At 49.1% G+C, this 13,934-nt stretch overlaps 1 protein-coding gene across 6 annotated transcripts in view; it reads left to right on the forward strand.

Annotated features, from left to right (window-relative positions):
- Positions 1-13,934, forward strand: part of PIK3CD (phosphatidylinositol-4,5-bisphosphate 3-kinase catalytic subunit delta) — a 40,124-nt gene that overhangs the window by 20,679 nt on the left and 5,511 nt on the right. For 2 of the 6 annotated variants that reach the window (XM_062604350.1, XM_062604341.1), the window contains exons 2-16: positions 1,655-1,728; positions 1,897-2,060; positions 3,134-3,362; positions 3,824-4,053; positions 4,848-5,027; positions 5,654-5,803; positions 6,112-6,201; positions 6,864-7,085; positions 10,015-10,111; positions 10,494-10,624; positions 11,394-11,456; positions 11,671-11,838; positions 12,554-12,675; positions 12,825-12,968; positions 13,563-13,662. In XM_062604350.1, coding sequence (XP_062460334.1) covers positions 1,920-2,060; positions 3,134-3,362; positions 3,824-4,053; positions 4,848-5,027; positions 5,654-5,803; positions 6,112-6,201; positions 6,864-7,085; positions 10,015-10,111; positions 10,494-10,624; positions 11,394-11,456; positions 11,671-11,838; positions 12,554-12,675; positions 12,825-12,968; positions 13,563-13,662 — 2,067 coding nt within the window. In that variant the 5' untranslated portion in view covers positions 1,655-1,728; positions 1,897-1,919. Of the gene's footprint in view, positions 1-902; positions 1,095-1,654; positions 1,729-1,896; positions 2,061-3,133; positions 3,363-3,823; positions 4,054-4,847; positions 5,028-5,653; positions 5,804-6,111; positions 6,202-6,863; positions 7,086-10,014; positions 10,112-10,493; positions 10,625-11,393; positions 11,457-11,670; positions 11,839-12,553; positions 12,676-12,824; positions 12,969-13,562; positions 13,663-13,934 lie in introns of those variants that run through there. The other 4 variants (XM_062604379.1, XM_062604370.1, XM_062604333.1 and 1 more) reach the window with 4 other exon arrangements.

Below are 13,934 nucleotides of genomic sequence, written 5' to 3' on the forward strand. Positions count from 1 at the left end.
CTCAGCAGAGTCATGGTAGTTTGCTGCTTTTATGCTATTGGGCAAGGCAGAGGGAGCAGATGATCAGGGGCTGGAGCACCTCCTGTATGAAGACAGGCTGAGAAAGTTGGGGCTCTTCAGCCTGGAGAAGAGAAGCTGTGTGGAGACCTCAGAGCAGCCTTCCAGTATCTGAAGGGGGGCTATAGGGATGCTGGGGAGGGACTCTTCATTAGGGACTGTAGTGACAGGACAAGGCATGATGGGTTCAAACTGAAACAGGGGAAGTTTAGGTTGGATCTAAGGAGGAAATTCTCTCCTGTGAGGGTGGTGAGGCACTGGAATGGGTTGCCCAGGGAGGTTGTGAATGCTCCATCCCTGGCAGTGCTCAAGGCCAGGTTGGACAGAGTCTTGGGTGAGATGGTTTAGTGTGAGGTGTCCCTGCCCTGGATGATCTTAAGGTCCTTTCCACCCCTAACTATTCTATAATTCTATGATTCTATCTCTAGAAACTTGCTGGGTTTGTTATTGAGCAGAAGCAGCTTGTTTTGCTTTATTCAAACTTGTAAACCCTGTCTCCTCCCCCTTTTACTTCCCTCCTTCTTAAGGCACATGGGTGGTTTTGTGGTCCCTGTATCCGGTCTCTGTGTGATACAGCGTGTGCGCTGAGGAAGAGGGACAGATAAAACCCAGCTCAGAGTTCTGGGAATCCTCACCTCAGTGCTGATGGGGAAGTGCTGTGCTCCCAGGGGCTAGCAGATAAGATGCTGGGCTTCTTGTCGTACCGAAGCATCGGGGCTGGCTCACAAGGGGCTGCCAGCAGGGCTTCATGATTTGGGAGACCCAAACCTTCAGCAGCATCTTGCTTTATTGCTGTCTGTTTGTACACGGGCAGCTGCAAAGCCGTGTTTTGAATTGGGAATGGGCAAATTCGGTCCTGGTTTCACAGGGTGAGGAGCAGTGACACGGAATTGCTCGGGGCACGTGCAGGGCTGCATTTAGACCCAGCAGAGTCAGGCTGGCAGGAGGCTGAAGCCTTGCTTTCCACAGCAGCTACCACCATGGCTCTGTGAGAACCCTCCAGGCTGTGTTTCTCTGCTGCCCTGGGGGAAAAGCCGGTAAGTGAGAGGGAATTTGGGTGAGCTGCCTCCTCCGCTGGGGTGGTTGAAGGGGATTAGTTACAGCATTTACCTGTCTCTTGCTAGGGGCTAATGCTAACAGGTCCAAGCTCTTCCTGCGTATGGGGACACCACAGTGCTGCTTGTTATCAGTTAGAGGAGTTTTATACAGCTGTAGTGGGCAGATGGATGAAGCGTGAGGGTTTCTTTGACTGTGGTGCTACATGTCTTTAAGAAAGCAAATGTACGATGGGTTTCTGTTCAGTGCCTTTTGTTTCAGCTGTGCACACATTGCACTTATCCTGTCTTTGAAACCAAGTCTATACCTGATAGCATTCAGGTTCTTTTTCTCTTCTGTGAGTTCTTTGGATGGTCTAAGGTTAAATTGTAGAGCTCTGGCAAGTGAAAGGGTGCAAAAGGAATTAACAAACCTATTTTGATTGCCTCAGCCTCACGTATTTTTCCTGTACTTGTAGAAGGGAGGATGTACAGTGGAATATTATTTGTGTGTATAAAAATGCACACTCAGAACCAGCAACCTCTCTTTCTCCCTCTTGCAGACTGGAACTGAGCTCTGGAAAAACAAAGTGGAGCTTGGAGCATGTGGCCTGAGGACTGCCCTACCAAGCCAGGGGTAGGGACTTACTGTTTGTGTTGGCTGATGGGTTGTAGATGAGTTTATTGGGACAAGTGCTTTGTTCTCAACTGAAAATACTTCTTTAATTTCTCTGTCAGATGTAGGTGTTAATCCCAGAGTTATTATGTAGTCAACAGCTACAGACCTTGTTCCCTTTTCTTGCAGGTGGTAGCTAAGAAGTGAGCAGGATGCCCCCAGGCATTTACTGCCCTATGGAATTCTGGTCCAAGGGGGAGAACCAAAACATCCAGGTGGATTTTCTGCTGCCCACAGGCATATATTTAAACCTCTCTGTGTCCTGCAATGCCAGCTTGGGCACCATCAAGCAGGTAACAGCCTTGTTTCACAGTCTTATCTGCGGTAGTCTCCAAGTAGTCAAATACAGATGCTGGACTGACTCAAAGTATTCAGGATGCCAGCTCACAGAAAATGAATACTGAAAATTGGGAATGGGAATCATAGGGGGGATTTTACTTAGTGTTCTTTGAGGAATAAAAAGCCGTAGTGAAAGCATGTGTAAATGAAACGTAGCTGCCTCCTTGTTTCCATGGGCTGTGTTAGGGGAGAGTGAAGGGAAACAGTGGGAAAGGTTTTCTCTGCAGCAGCAGCAGCAGGCTGGCCTGGATGAGTCACAGATCACAAGGGACAGAAGCACAGTGCCAGATTATTCCAGGTTTTCTTGTGCTGCAGTTTTCAGGTAAAAAAAAAAAACAACAAACCCAAACCAGCCTAAAACCCCATAACTGGAGCTGACTGGTTCCAGCTGTTAAGTTACGGGTCTGTGTTCCACAGCCAGAATAGGCACTGGGCCAGAACAGAGGCCGTCTACTCAGGAGTTCTGTCTCCTATGGCAAGCATTTAGGATGAGAGTGAAGAAAGAGTGTGTGTGGTGTAGAAGTGCCATCCCCTGGGAGTGAAGGGTGAAGGGTTCTTGGGTCTTGTCATTGATTTCATGTTACTGGGGGCAAGTTATTTAACTGAGTTTTGCTTCCAGTGGGAGCAGTACTTCTAGTTCACAAGGCCAGCAGTCAGCCAGTACTTACAGTGAGATATTCAGGTGGGGGATACTGAAATCCTGGGGTTGAAGGATTTACTTTGCCTGAAACAAATGGCAAGCATGAAAAGAAGTCAGTTAAAGGCACTTGCAGATAAATCTACCCAGCACTTCAGCATGAGTTGAAGCCACCAGACTTGGCTGAAAAGCAGCCTGTGATTGCAGCTCCAGGAATGCTGTGGGAAGGTTTGGCTGTTCATTGCCTTCACCAAAGGGTGTACCTCAAGGGAATGAGGTTGTGGAGCGATCAGAGTCATTGAGGTTGGAAAAGACCCTTAGGATGAGGAGGAGGAGGGTGATGTCCTGGCAGTGCAGCGGTAGTTTCACCCTGCTGTTGCTCTGGCCCAGGTGGTGTGGAAGCATGCTCAGTATGAGCCGCTGTACCATATGCTCAGTGATCCTGAGGCCTATGTCTTCACGTGCATCAACCAGACAGCAGAGCAGCAGGAGCTGGAGGACGAGCAGCGGCGGCTTTGTGACATCCAACCCTTCCTGCCGGTGCTGCGGCTCGTGGCTCGGGAAGGAGACAGAGTCAAGAAGGTTATTAACTCCCAGATCAGCCTGCTCATTGGGAAAGGTCAGTTCCCCATCACCAGGAGCATGGCGGGGGTGTTGGAACACGGTTCTACCCCAGACACCCTTGCTACGTGTGGAATACTGATGGAGGAGAACAGTGTGTGTGTGCAGAGCCCTGGCACAGGCTGCCCAGGGAGGCTGTAGTCTCCCTCTCTGGAGACATCCCAAACCCACCTGGACACGTTCCTGTGTAACCTGCTCTGGGTGATCCTGCCTTGGCAGGGGGTTGGCCTGGATGATCTCCAGAGGTCCCTTCCAGCCATAGTGATTCTGTGGTGTGTCCTGCTGGCAGAGGGCTATAGCAATTGGGTACATTTGCACACAGTAAATAAGCAATTGCTCATAGCTTGGCTGACTTCTTTTGGCCAGACTTTGAGCATGTGCTCAGGAAGACTGTCACAGACACTTGATCACCGTTGGGTGCAGATGCTTATTTTGCCTTTCTCTCTACTCTCCACGTAGGTTTGCATGAGTTTGACTCGGTGCAGGATCCAGAGGTGAATGATTTCCGTGCCAAAATGTGCCAGTTCTGCGAGGAGAGAGCAGCGAAGCGGCAGCAGCTCAGCTGGGCAGCTTGGATGGAGTACAACTTCCCCTTGCAGCTGGAGCCCATGGCCAAAGGCCCTGGCACTGGCCCTCTCCATATCCCCACCAAGAACATTTTTGTCAATGTCAAGTTCCAGTCTGGAGGGGTAAAGCACGGTCTTTTCCATGGCCATGTTTAACTGGGTTGTGCCTTCCTTTTGAGCATTTGGAGGTAGAATAATGTGTGCATGGACATTGCTTCCATGTGGTCAGTGTTCATCTTCATTCTCCTGTGGAGATGGCTGGGAGGGAGACTCTGAGCCTACAGATGAAACAGCTGTTCCCCTTCATTGGGTGTACTGGTGAGCTGGTAGCTGAGGTTGCTGCATGTCCATGTGGTGGAAAGCTTTTAGGGTAGGAAGGGAGCATAGAACCCAATAGATGCCTTTCCTTTTGAACCCAAGAGTCTGCTCAGCTCATGATCAGCATATACTGCTTGCAGGCATCAGTCTCTGTTCTTGCCTGCTACCCTTGGGTTAGCGTTGTTCCTGCATGTTGTGCCTGGGTGTGAAGCAGGAGTCACCCCTATGGGAGAAGGGCTTTCCAGAGCAGTGTGTTTGAGCATGGTGACCTCAGCCACCCTCTGCCTTTGCTGGTGGAGTGGCAGTGGGATGATTTTTATGACTGGCAACCACATGAACCAGTGATGCTGCTTAAACTGGACTCAAAGCTCCTGATTTCCAGTCTTGTGGTTGTGCTGCTGAAAGATGCTCCTGCCCAGTTAGACAAATATCCCTACTTGTTTGCAGATTGTGTGTGTGTGGTTCTGCCTTCCTACCCTTCTCTTTATTGTCGGTAACAGGAATGTTGTTACCTACCTGCCGAGCTACTGCTGCTCCTTGAGCTGGTTTCAGCCCTTTGCTGGTGTTTGACAGTGTGTGCTGTGCTGTTGGTATTGCAGGAGAGCTTCACTTTCCAGATCTCCCCAAATGAGTTCCCCATCACGTTAATGAGCTATGCTATCAAGAAGCAGGCTACTGTCTTCCGCCATGAGACAGTGGAGAAGCCAGAGGACTACACCCTGCAGGTGAATGGGAAATGTGAATACCTCTATGGGAACTACCCCCTGTACCAGTTCCAGGTGAGCCTCGTGTCTTGCTTTGTCAAGGAGCCTGTTCCTATTGCTGGGAGGGTATCCTCCAACCCAAGGAGGCAGTGCTGTTTACAGGAATGCAGCACAACAATGGCAGGACTTGGATGCTACTTAAGGCAAGGGATGCTTCTAACAGCCTAACAGACCCTTATGCTTTTGGGGGCTAATGATCTAATCCTGTCCCTGGGTACCAAGTGCTGTGTAAATGCATTTACAGACTGTGGTTCTAGAAATGTCTGCTTGCTTGCTTGGTGGGCTGGGGTTCTCTTTCTGAAAGCTGGGCAAGTAATGCTGTATGCTGTGTTCCCCTGGCAAGGCAAACTGCTGTTGGGAGTGCTGGATCCTCCTCAGTGTTTTCCCTTAATGCAGCCATTTGAGTCAGTTGATGAAATGCCAGCTATAAAAGGCACTTCATATTCTCAGTTCTGGCAACATGAGTCCAGTGAGTTGCAGGTTTATGAAGCCAAGAGGGGATAAATTAAAACTGATTTTTGGTTATTGCTGTGTCCTTTCCTTGCTCCTTCCACCTGCTTTGTGCTCCAGCCAGTTCTGATTTGCTGCCTGCTCTCGCCTGGCTCCGTTTCATCCCTGCTGACTCTGTCCTCTCTTTGCAGTACATTCGCAGCTGCCTGCACCGAGGCCTGACACCCCATCTGACCATGGTACACTCCTCCACTATCATTGCCATGAGAGATGAGCAAACCAACTGTATCACCAGCCCCCCCAAGACTGCTGCCAAGCCCCCCCCGCTCCCCAAGAAGAAGGTAACAGGGGGCATCCTCAACTCATCCCCTGATGGAGATGCTGATCTTGTGTGGGAACAGCAGCTGGTTCTCCCTGCCCTCCTCAGGACAGGTTCCTGACTAGGGCCTAAGAGCCAGTGATTCCCAATCACCCTTCCACCTCCCTCTGCAGCTTCCCTGGGTGCCACAGACCTCATGCTGCCAGCCTGCAATGCAGTGCTCTTTTCTGTCGGAGCAAAGAGCATGGGATGGGAGATGAGGTCTGGTGCTGGCTTGAGAAGCCTTTATTGCACTTATTCCTGATTGGAGGAACCCTTCTCTCTTCCCAGCCAAACTATGGTTCTCTGTGGTCCTTGGAGCAGTCGTTCTACATCCAGCTGGTGCAAGGCAGCAAGGTCAATGCAGATGAGGGGATGAAGGTAGGTACCTGCTCACCTTGGAGTTTTGGTTTTGTGTCCTGGCTTTCCCAGCCGCATCCCTTGTTTGTGTGGTGAGGAAAGCAGGGGCCCACAGCTTGGTCTCATGTGATCCTCCCTTATGCTTCCTTCAGCCTTTGGGCAGTTTCTGAACTGCAGCACAACAGGAAGGGGAAGGGAAGTTGGGAGCCAGCAGCCCAGCAGTGTGTTCTTAGGAACACTCCCCTGCCAAAAGGGGAGTAGCAAACAGAGCTGCTGCCCTGTGGGAGCGTTGCTTGACAGTGGCATGGAGGGGCAGGGAGGTCTGCAAAGAGCAGGGGAGGGGAAGTTGAGCTCTGAGAGAGTGATGGGAGAGGTTCTGACAGGGGACATTAAGGCAGAAGGCAAGAGGCAGTAAAGCCCTGGGATTTGCAGGATGTCTGCCATGAAGAGGAAGCAGGTGAATGAGGAGAAGGGGAAGGGAATGGCTGCCCATAGGGAAAGGAAGGAAACGGGGCAAGAATATCTCACATGCAGGGCAAGGCTTTATAACGAAACAGGCAATCAAACAGTCACCTCTTCTGCCCGGTGCCCCATCGTTTTGCAGCTCTTCTGATCATGTATCTTCAGCAAACAAATCAAGTCCCTGCGGGTTCATGGCGTTCTCCTCTTTCTCCTTCCCTCAGCTGGTGGTGCAAGCAGGGCTCTTTCATGGCAATGAGATGCTGTGCAAGACGGTGTCAAGCTCGGAAGTGAACGTGTGCTCGGAGCCCGTGTGGCAGCAGAGGCTGGATTTTGACATCAACATCTGTGACCTTCCCCGCATGGCGCGGCTCTGCTTTGCACTCTATGCTGTCATTGAGAAGGCAAAGAAGGCACGTTCCACCAAGAAGAAGTCCAAGAAAGCTGTAAGTAGAAGCCAGCGTGGGGCTGAGCCAGGTTTGCCGGTGCTGGAGGGCACCATTCTGAACCAGATGCCTTCTGCTTTCAGAATAAGACTTCATTAATAAAAGGCCTTATGCAGTGATTGAGAGTAACTTCTTCAACAGGAGCAGGAAACTGAGGAGTGGCTGCTTGTAGGAAGGGTTGTTTAAATGTAGTTTCTTGTCCAGAAAGACCATTAAGAAACATACCCAGCATCTGAATGCACATAAAGAGGAATCGTTTGTGTCAGCGTCTCTGTTGCTGTTCCGCAACTTCCTTGTTTTGTAGCTAGCTTAAACCATCATCTGTGTTGCATCTTCTTTCTAGGAAGGTCTTTCATCCACATCCCCCATGGGGTAAGTTAACAGTTAAGAAAGGGGAAGAAAATGAGGAATGTAGAAACTGGTTACAGCACAGCTTTTAGGAGAGGTAGAGTGGAAGTGCATCTAACCTTGAATTTTCAAGGTTACAGCAGCAAGATGCTGCAAACTGAGGCCAGAAAGTGTTAAATCTCTTTGGAAGCTCTTGTTTTGAGCTTCTGAATCAGAGATGTAGCGATATTTCTCACTTTCCTCATCTCTCTTCCAAAACTTGTAGTTCATTAATAATTCAGTAACAAAAAGTAGATCTAAGCATAGCCTGTAACTGAATCACTGGTTTCCCAGTGTTAAGCATGATGCCTTGAAGAGTTTTCTCCAAGAGCAATAAATCCATTTGTCCCTCTGAATATTATTGGTTTTGCAGCCACAAAACCGCTGTTTCCATGCTTTAAAGAGGGGGTTAGTCATGCCATCCTTACTAGAGCGCAGAGAAAGGAGGCGCTGACAAATGCAAACACAGCTTTTCAAGTCTCAGTTCTGCTAGCTCCTTTTCTCTGCTGAAGGGTTCACTGAGCTTTGTTGTGCTCACATCAATAGGGTTCTCAGGGTTACGGTGCATTAATGTCTGGGGAGCAACAGGCAACCCACGGGTCCTGCTTGAGTGAACCGATTGCTGGGTTGGAGACTTCAGACTGGGAAACATTCTGAGGCCAGCACCAGGATCAACCCTTTTACTGTTGTTTTCTCCCTTCAGAATAGCAGAGCCCCGGCTCCTGCTGGCGGCTTTTGTTGAGCAGAATATCTGATTCATCCAGAGCCTGCATTTCTGTGGTCACACTGGAACCATTTCCAGGCTTGAAGCAGCCAGAAGGAAATCTTGCTGTTCTGATTGACAAAACACAGCCTGGTTAGCGGGGTTGTGACGAGGGTTTTGTTCACGTGGGGTCTGGTACTGGGGAGAGATGGATGAATTCTGGTGAGCTCTTCATATAAACTCACAGTGTTTGCTGTGATTTTTCCACATGGGCAGCTGCAGCAATGAGTGAGGTGCCAGATCCCCTTTGAAATGGGTGGTGAGAGGAGGTTGCAGCCGGAGCACACCCTGATTTTTGTGTTTGATGAATAATCTGTTTGCTTGCTTTGCTTACAGAACCCAGGGTTCGTTATGTGCCCGTTGTTTGTGTGTGTGTGTGTGGAGCAGATAGGTGGGATTAAATCATTCACTACCACAACAACAGGCCCTCTTGCCGGCTGACTGGGATGAGTCAGAGGGTTAATGTCACCCAGAGGGTTGGCTCAGTGTTTCTGTAAGTCATGCAGGAGATATTTCTGTCCTTACAGTGCTGAAGCGTTGCTTTGCTGGACTTTATCCACCAGAAATCTTGCCTTGTGTTTTGGCAGGCTCTGTGCTGTGGTTTGATGTCACTTGCTCTGTGAGAAAAGGTTATTGCTGGTGGTGTTTTGTTTGGCTTTTCCCTATGATCTAGAGGCTGATATGTCAAATGGGATTTCACTATCGCATCAGCTCAGAGGTTTGTGAGAGGCTGCTGGGAAAGGGATTAATTCTGTTGCATTAGAGGGAAATGCTGACTTTGCTACCTCCACCACGTCCCTTGGGGCGAGCACGATGTGGAATGTCTCAGTGGAACAAAAGGATGTGTCACTGGGGGTCCTGTCAAATATTCCCCTCTTTGGGGGTGCCTCTCGCTACTGTTTTGCCTCACAAGCTCTTTGCAAGCCAGTTTCTGTGCTGAGGTCTGCTTAAGCCTTGGTGTTTTCTGAGCAACTGAGTGAATTGCTGGTGTTGTTGAAACCTCCTTGAAGTAAACCCTTATATGAAGTAAACTGTTCCATTTGGGGAGCCTGGCTGCAGGAAACCTTAGGTCATTTGTGGAACACATCTGTCTTCCCTGATGGCAGGGAGACAGGCTCTTCTCAGCCATGTCCTAGTCACTTGCTGGAGTCTTTGGGTTGTATAGATGGTGTTTATTACTGTACAGAGTAGCCAAGGCTGTTCTTCCCATTATCAGATGTATCTGGTGTTCCTTGCCTAGTGTTCTGAAGTCATGCTAACACTGTGTTCCCTGCTTCAAAGTTAAGGTTGTTCTCCTTTCAGACTGTGAAATATATGAAGTATATGCCATAGCTCCTTCGAATATGGAGTGTAGAGCTGCAATGCCTTACAGGCAGCTTAGATACTCTTCAGCCTTGGAAAATGAAGACGTTTTAGACATATTTGAGAGGAGTGTTTGGTGCCATTTAGCACTACACAAAAGACAAATATCTGAATCTGATGACCTCTCGTACTCTGATTTTAGGAGAACTTAAAAGGAAAGCAGACAGGCATGGCTACCTGGGGTGGTCTATTTGTTGCAGGAGGTCTTTTGTGAAGGGGTACCTTTAGAGTGGGAAGTTACCTGCTTGTAGCATTCTGTGTAGCAGCCTGCAGACTTGGAAAAGATCAAGAATATATAACTTCTTATCCCTGGCTTTGCTTTACATGGGGATATATCACTTTGTTGTTAAAAACTATTCCCTTCATGCAGCTTTTGCAACTACAGCACCCAAATGAGCTGCTTTCTTTGCTGTGCAGGACTGCCCTATCGCCTGGGTGAATGTCATGCTCTTTGACTATAAGGACCAGCTGAAAACAGGGGAGTGCTGCTTGCACATGTGGTCCTCTTTTCCAGGTATGTCAAGAGCTAGAGCTACTGTTGTTTTATGCCTTTAGCCTCCATCACAAGATCAGATGCCCTGTATCCTGTATTGCTGTCCAGTTGTAGGAGGGCCCGTAACAGTTTGCACTACCAGACCCAGTACAATTGCTGCTCTATATTGTGATGACATCTAGAACCCCACCAAGTTGAAGGCCTTGTTTGCCTGGTATTGCATGTATAAGAGGTTGCTCCTGTCCTAAAGATGTCGCATACACCTCACTTGTGAGAGGTCAAGTGAGCTGCTCAGGGCCGGGCAGTGCCCATGACAGAGCTGGGAGGAGCAGTCTGTGCTCTACTTTCTGCACCAGAGCTTCAGAAGATTTGGGTTCATGTGTTTATACACTTTGCTTTTCAGATGAGAAAGGAGAACTTCTAAACCCCATGGGCACGGTACAATGCAACCCCAACACGGAAAGCGCAGCAGCCTTGGTCATCTGCTTCCCCAGCGTTGCGTCGCATCCTGTGTATTACCCATCGTTTGAGCAGGTAAGGGACATGGTTTTTTGGGAGGCACAGAAATTCACCAGCTTTGCTGTGAATTCCTCATCACAGATGAGGATTTCTTCATAAAATGCCCTCAACTGAGCTGCCTTTACACTGCAGACAGCACTAGGCTCTGCAGGAAGGAAGAGGAATAAAGGGAAAATGAGTGAAAGTAGAGAGCTCCCTCCCTTTCAGCACAGGGTGATAACATGCTGTTTGGCTATGGGGATTTTCCATCTGTCACTGCCTCTGGCCAGACACTTAAAGTGGAAGAAGAAATTTGCTTGTTACAGGAAAGGAAGGAGATTTGCTGTGCCAAGGACGTTGATGCTCCCCTGTGATGCAAGTTCTGGCTCAGATGCTTTAATAGATTGTGCCCATGTGCAGGGTGGCTTGGGCTGTGCTGGCTGCTTGGCAAACACATGCCTGTTCTAGGAATGTGGAACAACTCCTGTTAGCTAGGAGCTCAGTGACCCAGAGCCCCTGTGCACAAACTCTATGGGTGTGCAGGTCTGTCCCCTTTGGGAAGAGGACTCATCCCTTCCTCCTCCTTACTACCAGGGAAGGGGGGTCTGTGGGCAGCTAGGTTACACATCAGAGCAGCGGGGTCCTGCTGAGTACATCACCTGCACTTGGGCTGTGAGGTGCAATCCCCTTCTCCAGAGGTGGCAAGTGGCTGACCTCTAATACACCATAAATGCTTGACGTGATGGTGAGCTAAAAGTACAGAGGAAATGAGGAGCCTTTCTCAGACTCTTTGTTTGTGTCCCAGCTGCTGGAGTTGGGGAAGAATGGAGAACAACCCCGTGGTGCTGCAGCAGAAGATCCCGAGGAGGTGAGTCTTCTGGCACCAGTTTTTCAGCCATGTGCAGGTTATGTGCAAGTCTGGTTTCACAGATCAAGTTATACCTTTCCACCTTACCCCCAACCAGGGCTTTTTTCACCAAACTGGGTCATGCCCCAGCCCTATAGGGGTCTCTAGGCTGAGCAAGCCCTCTGGGTTGAGACTGAGCCTCATGTAAGCTCTTTCCTATGATTCTCATGAACAGAAGCTGCAGCTGAAGGAGATCCTGGAGCGGAGAAGCCACACTGAGCTATATGAGCATGAGAAAGACCTGGTGTGGAAGATGAGGTACGATATCCGCGACCAGTACCCCCAAGCTTTGGCAAAGCTGCTCATCATCACCAAGTGGAACAAGCATGAAGATGTTGCCCAGGTGAGGATGCTGGGCTTGGCAGCCTTTTTGGTCCATCTTTCAGTGTCTGCAGTGCTCTGTTGTGTTTGGGAGGCCACCTTAGCAGGGGATGTTTTGCAGTGCCCTGTGCGGGTAGGTTTGGCATCACTGAGGATGAGGAAGATTTTCTGTTCTCAACCACTGTGAACGCATGCTGTGGTACCCGGCTGAGTTGAGGGTTGGCTCTGCTTGGCTCTGTGCCATCCCCTCTAGAAACTGGAGGCAAGAAAAGATCTGCTTAATTCAGAGCAGAAATTGGATCTGGATGAGACATTCTTAACTGATCATGAGAGATCAGCACTGGCTACCTCAGGGGGTCTGTGAAACTCTACCACTGAGAACATCAGACATCAGCTGGGGATGGTGTCTGCTGCTCATCCCTCCTTGCTTTCACAGGGCCGTCTAAAGATCCCTTTCTAGTCTACATTATTAGGCTGCAGAGCAGTGCCTTTTCCCAAAGAGCTTATTCCACCAACTGCTACAGCAAATGTAACCCTGCTGTGGACTTTGATGGCTCTTCCTGTCTGCCTTGCTAGGAAGTTTGGAGGGTTTTGACCTGATGTCTGCAAACTTGCTCTGAGGCATCTATAAATAGTGCCCAACCCTGCAAAGGCGCTGCTCTTCAGCAGTAGAATTCTAGATTTCTGTCTATTGCCATAAAACCCTTGATCCTTTTTCGCTGTTTTTCCCCTTGCAGATGATATCCCTGCTTCAGACCTGGCCAGAGCTGCCTGTCCTGAATGCCTTGGAGCTGCTGGATTTCAGCTTTCCTGACCGTTATGTTGGCTCCTTTGCTGTCAACTCATTAAAGAAGCTGACGTAAGCGTTATCCACAAGGGATATGCAGAGCCCTTTCTATTTCTGTGCAGGGCTGCTGAGGGGGACTGTGAACAAGGCTGACAGCCTTGTCTTTACAGTTCCTGCAGTACACGTGTTGATAAGGTTCTCTTTTTCCTTTCTCTCCCCAGAGATCACGACGTGTTCCAATACCTGCTACAGCTTGTCCAGGTGCTCAAGTATGAATCCTACCTAGACTGTGAATTAACCAAGTTCCTGCTGGACAGGGCGTTATCCAACCGCAAGATCGGCCACTTCCTCTTCTGGCATCTGAGGTAAAGGCTTTTCCTCGGGAATCAATCAAGTGAAACCAGCATTTACTGGTTTGCTCATGGCTCTGGGAAGCGGGACAGCAAGCAGGGCTGGATGTATAGATGAAAACATAATTGTTTAAAGGCTGTTGGCTATCCTTCAGCTGTGGTCTTTCACCAAAGCATTAGTGGGAGCTCCTTACTGTCATTACCAAAATATGTATGTATATATGTGTGTGTATATGTATTTATGTGTGTGTGTATATATATATACACACATACATATATATGTGCATACAGGCACCTGTGTGGGGAAATCTACTGTGGACATCTGTGGCCACCTGCCAGTTCTGAGCCATATGCTCTGAACTGTCCTTGAGTAATGCCCTCAAAGGAGGGGTTAGCAATGGAGCCATCCAGAACGATGTCTCATCACTTCGGGCAATGGTTTTTCTACTGGGGTGGGTGCATTATTTTCTCTCCGCAGTACACAGAATCTAAACAGCAGCCAATGCTCTGCACCCTTCTCTCCCCCTGCTCTTTGTGCTGACATGAATGGAAGAATTAGTCACTCACTGCAGTGAGTCAGAACTGCTCTACTCTCCTTTCTTTCTCTAGGTCAGAAATGCACGTTCCTGCAGTTGCCTTGAGGTTTGGCCTGATCCTGGAAGCATACTGCAGAGGCAGCACCCACCACATGAAAATCCTGATGAAACAGGTAAAACCTGCTTTTAGCCACGAGGCTGACTTCCCTTTTCCAGTTTAATGGTATCAGCAATACAAAGAAAGCCTTACACCTGCTATATTGGGTTGGCCACATCCTATTAAGAGCCTGGTGCTCCCCATCACATGTAACTTTACTCAGCTCTTGGCTGCATGTGTCCCAAGCTACACTATGTGTCTAGAATGGTTTGAAAAGGCACTTTTGCATAACCGGAACTACCCCAAAGCACTGAAGGGCAGGGACTCATCCTCCCTTTTCTAGCCAGT

This window comes from Pezoporus occidentalis, unplaced genomic scaffold (assembly GCF_034315485.1).
Source record: "Pezoporus occidentalis ecotype Australia unplaced genomic scaffold, CSIRO_AGI_Poc_V1 ctg119, whole genome shotgun sequence".
NCBI classification, from domain to species: domain Eukaryota; kingdom Metazoa; phylum Chordata; class Aves; order Psittaciformes; family Psittacidae; genus Pezoporus; species Pezoporus occidentalis.